This window comes from Rhea americana, unplaced genomic scaffold (genome assembly GCF_003343005.1).
Source record: "Rhea americana isolate MKP2758 unplaced genomic scaffold, rheAme1 scaffold_115, whole genome shotgun sequence".
NCBI lineage: Eukaryota > Metazoa > Chordata > Aves > Rheiformes > Rheidae > Rhea > Rhea americana.
In genome coordinates this window covers 468,326-477,406 of record NW_028185206.1, presented here as the reverse complement: position 1 = coordinate 477,406, position 9,081 = coordinate 468,326, and the positions used below count along the sequence as shown (strand labels likewise).

Here is a 9,081-nt window from a genome sequence, read left to right as displayed (position 1 = left end):
GGAAGGGAAGGGAAGGGAAGGGAAGGGAAGGGAAGGGAAGGGAAGGGAAGGGAAGGGAAGGGAAGGGAAGGGAAGAAGAAAGAAAAAACACTCTATCTCTAAAGAAGGGGGCTTATACAGACCATCCTGCCGAGAGATTCATTTTGCTCTGTGTTAGCAGCTGCCTCTAAAAGTGCATACTTGTAAACAGCTGGCAAAAGCACCTAAAAACAAACTGCCTGAATTATTTAGAAAGCAGTTTGTGTCTTCACAAGCTGCTCAGAAAAACTGAGCATTGCCCTTGATGAATTAGTGATTACCCCGTATTTAAAAGGCAGTATTTCAATGACTCTAAGTGGCACTGAGCACAGAGTTACCTCGTAACTAGCCACTATCACCTGGCTGTTAGTTCAACTGCTGCAGGACAGAAATGTCTTAGAAACAAAGGCAGTAAAGCTCTCAGTTAAGGGAAGTGGGGGGACGCTCCTCTGCCGTACCACTGCCACTTTAGGAAGCTGAGAAGTGGAGGTGCAGCAGTGAAAGGTGCGGGTGTTTTGCAGATTCAGATAAACCGATGAGGAATTATATTGGCGCAAGGGACACATGTGGTCCAGTCCAGCATCATGTAGACATTAGCTTCCTGTGCCCCTGGGCTTCTGGAATATGTGGACCATGTTATACTCTCTGCTTTAAAGAGACAATCCTCATTTCTCTATGCAAAAATTGTGGGTGACAGGACATAGCCCTGCATATCTGGAATACACAGTTTTAGAACTCAGAGTTGCTGAAGGCAAGCATGTTTCACATAAAAAGCTGACCTTTTCAGGGAGTAATAAAAGCGCACTTTGTGTAGGATCCTGAATATTATTCAGGATTGTTGCATTTTCAATTTCTCATTTAAAAATTCTTTATTAGCTTTGCAGTCCTCCATGTTTTGGAAGGATCACACTGTCCCTGCTTTTGTTTTAACACGCTGGAACTTCAGTCCCATTGATACCTTAGCCTATAACACTACAATAATTTACATCATTTTGGCAGGTTTAAGTCTTACAGAATAATGTATAGAAAGTAAACCATTAAGAACTTTTCTTTTGGTCGTATTTTCTTAGTAGAAAAACATCGTTTGAGCCTCACATCTGTAAGACTCTAAAAGCCAGCACGTCCAGCCAGAACTAATAATTTCTCATTCCCAAAAAAGCACTAATAAGGTAAATCTCTAAAGGAGAGCAAGAACATTTTCCTCTTTAAATTATCCAGTGCAATTCAAATAATTTCAATACATTTCTGAAAAATAAAAATAGATGTTTTCATTAAAAAAATACACTTTTTTCCTTTCTTAAGAGGAGAAAGTGCTCAGTAGCATAAAATCCAAAGACTTAGTCAAACTGATTACAAAACTCCCCTTTACTTCAGTGGGACCAGGACTGGACTCCAACAAAGTTTAGATGAGACACAGAGGTTCAGTCCTTCTAAAAACAGAGCAAGCAGTGGGAGTATGACTGGGGTTTGGAAAAAAAGGAAAAGAAAAAAAAAGGACCAACAAGCAGAGCTTACCTTTAAAAAAAGACAGGAACAAGGATGCCGAGAGACACAGTCCAGAATAAACAAATCCCAAACACTTCCCTGCGAGCATTGTCAGYGCAGGCTGGCTGCCCCTCCAGAGCAGAGGCTGGAGGAGGATGAAGGCTTGGAGACAGCCCACCGTGACTGATGGATTTGGCGATTACAGTAATAAGGCATCCAGCCGGCTTCCCACCGGGTGAGAGAAGTGCATTTGCTCGTGCATTTCGCTGCTCCCCAGGAGCAAAATCAGCTCGGTGCCGGGTGAGTAACCCCAGGCATTGAAGGGGCTGGCTACTCTGCTGGGAACTCACATGCCCAGGGACCACGAGCCTTTCCCAGTGCAGCTGCAAAAGCTGGGGACATCCCTTCCCCCACCCCGTGCAGCCCCTGCCTGGGGCGAGAGAGGGCAGACGTGGCCCCGGGAGATGCTCTTCGCATCCCTCCGCCGCTGCCAGCCCGGCTGCAGCGCTCCTGCTGCCTGCGCACRGCTGCCTCGGGAGTCACTGCCCGGCACTGGGAGACGTACCCTGGCACTGCCGCCGCACACCGCACCAGCTGCCCTGCCGCTGGCCTCCCCCGCCAGGAGGTTTAGGTTTGCTTGCACGGGGGGTGCTCCCCAAGGTGGCCCTCATCTGCTGCTTCACTTTATTTAACAGCCAGACAAGGGAAAGGCAAGGGAAAGGCTTGAGCACATTTCATTGCATGCACTGTTTTGGCCTTTTTTACTCTTCTGCTCCTCTTTTATGTTCACTTACTTCTCTTTCTTTGAATAACATGGCCAGGACAAAACTGCAGCCTGTAGCTCTCAGGAATATTTTACYACTGCATGGTCTGTGTTGATATCTCCCTCCTGCCTTCCTCTGTGTGTGTGTCTATCTGTCTCGCACCTTTCTGACCACTTTAAGCAATGCCTGCTGGATTCTGTGGCTGGGTCTGAGATCCACCCCGCTGCTGGGGCAGCATGTTTTTCCTGAGTTCATTGACCCAGTCCTTCTTGTCTCACGTGCAAGCAGAGAGAGGTGCCAAAAACCTCCCCTTTCCCTAGTTCTTGGACTGGCAGTGATAGGATGATCCTGGTGAAGCAGTTTCCAGGCTGAATTAGCTGCCACATCTGTTAATTCAAACTCTGGATTATGTTACTTTTAGGACAGAGAGAGAAGGGAAGGGGGTTAATTCTTCTATGCTTCCTTTCATTCAGGTGAAATGAGCAGATGCACCCTCATATCTATGTGCCAAGTGGCACTCTGGCTCCCTTCTTTCTGCCCTGATGCCTTCCTAACGAAACTCCACTTGACACCTTCCAGCAGTACAGATCTCTCTTTGAGCAGATCTTGGCAGAGCATCTTTGTTGGGTAATCTTGGACTGCCAATAAAAGTAGACAACGGGAACCTGCAGGGCCTAGGAAAAAGGCCCCAGCTAGTGCAAACGGCTTCGTGCTGGAGCTGAGCAGCTTGCACCGAGTTCAGTGTCACATGGCTGGGGTTTGGCTCTGTGAAGAAATTACAGGTCCCACCAGAGAGCAAGCTAATGACAAGTGGTGCGATATCTTCATGGTTAACACAGGCCACAGGAAGGAGCACAGGGCATGAGGCCCTACAGTCACARCACCCTGTTAGCTGGCATGGACCTCTAGAGATAATCCAGTCCAATCCTCCGCTTAAAGTACCCAGATAATTATCGTGATATAAAGAATAGTCTCTTTTAAAAACCCATCTTGGTTACAGCTGCAGCACTAAGGAATAGACTGTTGTGTGCCATGGTCTATAGCCAAAAGACTCATTTATAAGTGGTCTTTCACAAAACTTTTGCAAAGCAGAACTGTATGCAATGCTGTTCTTCCCATTTAATTTTTTAATAGCTTGCCTCTGTCCCTGACTCTAAGAGACAGAGAGAAGGAACAGCTGCTTTAAATGGTAGACCGGGAGGTTAACTCTGCAGCAATCGCAATTAAAGACTGTTATTCTCCTTTCTGTGGAGGCATTTTGATGGTTGCTTCTGTACCAAAGATAATTGTGTCTTTCTCTTAGAAAACTCTTCTATAACTGAAGAGTTTTCAAAAGTTCAAGCCATTAGATCGTGCATCCTTTCTGCCAGGCTACTGACAAAGGGGATTTTGACAACATGGAGAAGGGTCTGACATTACTAATGCTATTAGTGTGTTTCCAGTACTGTGAAGAATGTCCCTGATTCTCTTTATGAGGCATATGTGAAAATGGCCTTAGTCTAAAGAAATTACAAGCTAAATATGCCAGATAAGAGGATAGTTGCTTTGTAATTCATAGATTCGTAGACAGTGGCCAGAGTCAACTGACCAACTTGCCGAGGTCGTGCAAGGTGGTAGACAAGGGCAAAGAAGATCTGGCAGGCACTTTGACGCACACACAGCTATTTCCTCCTTGATGACTCTCCATGTCCTGACCAGTCTAAACTTTCCCATTGTTCCCTCTCTCTGATTTACTGTTTTGCTAAGAACAGGCTGAGCATGGCAGCTGGCTTGTATATGCCTGCCTTCAGGCCGCATGTGAGAGCAGCAAGGTACTGTTGGCTTAATGTCTGTACTAAAACCCCTCTCTCCACTGCCATTCCCTGCTTTGTCAGAAGACTTGCCTGTGGCAGTGGGGATCAGGCTATGACAATGCTCATGCCTTAGTCAGGCCTATGACCTCCCGCCCACTAGGAAAGGTGTGTACAGACACAGTTGTAGTAGGAAAACCTCTTGAGCACAGCATATCCAGGCAAGGTTTCACCTCCGGGAGACCTAAGGGATTGCGTTCATGCTTGCACAAAGATACCCCAAGTAGCACTTTTGACATACTGCTGTTGATGCAAAAAATATGACTGTGTGCTCTATTGYTCTGCTGGCAAAAGTTCTCATGCAGCCAAGGACTTGAAATGAAGAGTAAGAGAGAGGATAGCAAAGAGTCAGAGCATGTGAACAGCTTCCTTGAGTCTTGAAGAGTCTTCTCTCTCAGTGAGCATTTTCTGTGTTTCCTAGGAAGAGAAATGGGCCAGCRTCTGATGTCTGATCATGGCCAAACTATTAGCTCTTACTCTGATGGCATTTGCAGCCAGTAAAATATCCCAGGGGAAATCAAGGCAGACATCATTTCATCACCTGACCTGTCCTTCAGATTTGAACCTCTGAGACATCCCCACTGATAAACTGCTGTCTCCAGCATCCTAACTCAACAGGCATCACATGCAACTTGCTGGGACCCATATCAGAGCTGGATTTGTGCAGKGATCAGGACAGTTCCTGCCAGGCCTGAGTGCTTCCTCAGAGATCCAGACAATTGCTTTTCAGTCACGCTATGGATGAGGCTGAAGCTAGAGGATATATGTGAGGGTGCATGAGTTTGTAATTCCAGAGCTAAATCCTACTCTGAAAGGTGATGTAGGAAAGGGTATTCACAGGAGGACAGTTGGTGTGGAGATGCACAAAAACTGAAACGTACACATTAACACAGACAGCAAGTTSAAAGTGCAAACAAACAATGATAGTCCAAAGATGATGACTTACAGTCTGAGAAACAGATCAAATCCAGGCAGATGAAAGAAAATAATGTGATATGCTTCTGAGGGATTTACTGAGAAGTTCTTCTGAAATTAATCAAAGCACACTTTCCTAGAGCAAGGAACACTCTGCCTGGAAGGAGGAGACAAAACTCAGGTAGCTCACAATTGGATTTAAAAGCATAAAATCAAACAGTGATGTTTGGGGGCATCAGAAGACAGGGTGAACCTAAAACAAAGGAGTACATTATGTTCTAACTAATTTTCAGGGAACAATTGAACATGCAAACTCCAAACAGGGAACTACAACAAGATTAAAAAAAAAAAAAGGTAAAGATACTTTCATAATAGTATGGAAAAGGACTCCTCAAACACATCGTGTCAGGTACTGAGATGACTTGCAGCCTGAACAAAAGGAGCTGCTGTTGTGAGAGAAAATCCAAATCAACCAAAACTTACTGAATATAACTGGGAAAGAAGCAGCACGAAGTGTCCGTCGTGCAGCTACTTAGCGTTGCTGATGGCACATGCAGCAATGACTGGGAGTAACACAAATGTCAACATTTGGGAATGCTGTGTGCTGATGCCAGAGACAGTAAATGTATGTTCTTCTAGCAGGCAGACCCCTCCACTGCCTGAGCTGCGCTCTCTATCACTCATTTGACAGTCAGGGCTGAGCAGGATGTGGTTTTGATGATTTAGGACCAGTTCTGCAAGGGGACTGAGGCTGGCATTCTGCCCTGAAGAATTCTTTAGCACATAGGCATAAATTTTACATGCACTGAGCACAGCTTTGCACAGCAATACACACCCAGTGGCATTGGCACAAACTTAACAGTGGGCTATGCTCTCAAAGAGAGCTGGGGCCTTCTGCAGCTACACTTCCAGAGGAGCTGTTAGGGTGGACCCTGCGCAGAGMCTTCCCACTTCTTTGTGAAAAAGTGAAAAAAAAGATGTGTTTCCAGAGAATCACATCCTTCTTTCCTGGAAAACTGCTTCCTAGAAAAGGAAGACCTTGGCACGATGACATTAATAGTTTGTATTTGTTAAAATAAATGCCATATTTTTATAAACAGTTTTGTCTATTTAGTTTTACTTAGGCAGATTACATTATCAGCTTGGTAAACCATGCAGAAAGGTGTCATAAAAATATAAATGAAAAGTTGAAGGCAACAGCCATTGATCCTAAACTCACCGTTGGTCCTCTCAGAGTCCATTTTAAAGCACATTCCAAAGGACACATCAGTAAAACTGGGCATCGTTAATTGCTTCCTGATGGCTCAGCCATAGGTGTTTTACTCATGGTAGGTTTGGGCTGTACTTCTTTTGCAAGTTTTTGGTGTAAACAGATTGAAGAATATTGTTTGTTTCAAACAACTTTGTGATCAGGAACTTCAGAATCTTCCTCCCCTCACTGCATGGAATTAAGTTCGGAGACATTCCTGTCATTTCATTTGTCTGTGGGCTTTTAGTCTAAAAAACACATTAATGTGTCCCACACCTCAGTTCTAATCATCTACAGCAGTCTGGATAATCTGTTAGGAGCAAGAGGGARGATAAATGAATAGACCAAATGAAGGCATGATGGAGCTGACAAAAGGCTATTGGTTCTCCATACACACATTTCCAAAGGACATGGATAGACAACTGTACCTTGACTGATTTCTAGACTTAATCACCTCTTTTGAAAGCACAGTCACCAGTTTCAACAGCCTATGTTTAGTTTTAGTCACTGTTTCTACATACCATTATTACATCTAGCACAAGCCAAACTCAGACAGTCTGTGAGGTACTAAACCAGGACAGAGAAGGACAACAGCTCAGTCTGGAGGCATGTGCAGTAGATAGGCAACTTCAGCTGTTCCTAAGACTATTTAAAACCAAAAAGTGTGGCAGGCTTTCTACTCATGCTATAGCACCACAGCAGGAGTAACCATGCACTCTGGGCACAGTCATTGCACATACCAGCATCCCCTCCAAATAAATATAAATAAATCTAACAAAATAATCTCCCTCTAAAGGAGAAAACCTGTGTTTGGCAGGCTAGACTCAGAGAGAGATGAAGACCAAATTCTGTATCATGTGACTGCAGATCAAGTAGTTTTTTTGAAAGATTCAATGGAAAAAAAAATAACAACCCAGAAGTCACATGTTCAGCCTAATGAATCACTGTGTATCTTTGAACCCCATCAATATCTGGAGGAGGGGAGGAACTCCTTTGCCGAGTGAGATGTTCAGCAGACCTAATGTTGCTAGTAAGGTTACATAAAAATGGCTTTTTGCTACTTCAGGAGAGAAGCCTTGCTCTCTTTATTCATCCAGCTGAGACTCAAGAAGTGTGTTTGGCTTAGCTTTGGACAAGGAGAAATCTCTTTTCTCCTAATCTCACCATTAAGCTTGGAGTTGCCAAAAGGGAGAGAGAGTGTAAATTTGCTGCACATGCCCTCCCAGGGAGACTGGGAGATGATTCCTGTTAGATGGCATACATCTATGACTTTTTTTCACACTTACAGTATTTTGCCAGAGTAATGAGTTGTCAGAGAGCTATGCTCTAAACTATTCCCAGCTGATTTATTCACTTGTTTTAATCTTGAGCTTCCTCTTCTCTTCCCTTATCAGTAACTCCACACCCCTKGACAGAAGACCATAAGCAGCCTTGGGCTATACGTATCTTAGAGGCAATCACAGTAAAATAAGAGATCTCAGCAGTGCATGGAGATACCAAATCTGAGTGTTTATGGCATGAGAATGCTAGAAACACACATGTAGCTGGTCTCAAATTCAAGTATCCCAGGGCCTTCGTTACCAGTAGTAGCACTACATGATGTCAGGGTAGAGTGTCCCCAAAGGCAAGCCAAACTATGTGCAAACGTGATTACAGATCAGGGCAATGTTGTCTTTAGGATAACCACAGCCTCTAATGCTGCACCATGAAATGATGCTAAGTGGACTAGCATCCCTAGACCTGGTTACTATTTCTGATTGCTCCAGTATCATAAGGGACCAGTGCTTAATGGCCGTGATTTAAATACARTCAGAATCAAAGTGGTTTATTGATTTATTAGTCACCAACTTGTGACTAGGAATCTAGAGCTGCAGCTGAGGGGCAGCTCTGCCTCAGRCTGGGTCCCAGGCCACAGAGGGGTTCACTGCTCAGGGAAAAGACGAAATGGAAAAGACAGCTATGGCTGGTCCYTGGGGGAGGAAGAACAATCTCGGCATCTTCCTGACCCAGGGTTAGGTGCCTCTAGGCCACTAAGAGAAAGGAAAACACAGCCCAAAACGGTTATTTGCCTTCTTGGTTTAACATCACAACACATCGTATCTTCACCCTTTCTCCAGGCCTTCACATCTTCTGAAAAGGGTGGTCTTGAGGAATTATGTATTTCCAGGACTTTGGGAGGACTGGGAAGAGGCCGGAAAGATCCTCCACACTTTGCAGAAGCTGCAAATCCACATGAGACAGTTCTGTGGGACTACTGAAAACATGCACGGGAACAAGACTGGTTTTCTTCAGAAAGGCCATAGTGTGCATTTCAGTCAGAAATGGTTTTATGTTTGGCAAAAAACTCCCACAGCAGAGTTGTTACTAGCCCCTTCCACTGTCTGGCACCAAGGGTTTTTCCAGAGGAGATGCACAAGCACCATTAAAGCAATGCCAAAATGTTTCTCCTAACCTCTTTGCCAAGGAGGACACAAACCCTTGCCCCAGCCACTGCTTACTACCTGCAGGAGATGGTCACAAAGAGTGCTGCCTTCCCACGGCTGCTCCCTGTTTGGCTTCCCAGGGACTTCTCAGGGTGTTGAGGTGTGCAGCTGGGTCTCCAAGCCCCCTGTGATGTCCAGCCTCCTGCTGCCCTACCTCCCTACAGCCACTCTCCTGGGATGTGGTCTCCCTTCCTGGGCAATGCAGGCTCTGAACTGATGTGTGGAGTTGGGTCTTCCTTCCACATCCCAAAATACTGTGCCCACTTTTCATTTTGCATTCATTAGATCTGAAGATTTCAGTAGACCAGGTACTCCAG

The 9,081-nt window shown here is 45.0% G+C and overlaps 1 protein-coding gene across 1 annotated transcript in view; it reads right to left on the bottom strand.

Annotated features, from left to right (window-relative positions):
• LOC146600804 (neuronal acetylcholine receptor subunit alpha-7-like) overlaps positions 1 to 1,612 on the bottom strand; it is a 59,166-nt gene extending 57,554 nt beyond the window's left edge. The window contains exon 1 of the mRNA XM_085316965.1: positions 1,534 to 1,612. Within this exon, the coding sequence (XP_085173091.1) occupies positions 1,534 to 1,612 (79 nt within the window). The remainder of the gene's footprint in view (positions 1 to 1,533) is intronic.
• Between the last annotated feature and the right edge of the window lie 7,469 nt (positions 1,613 to 9,081).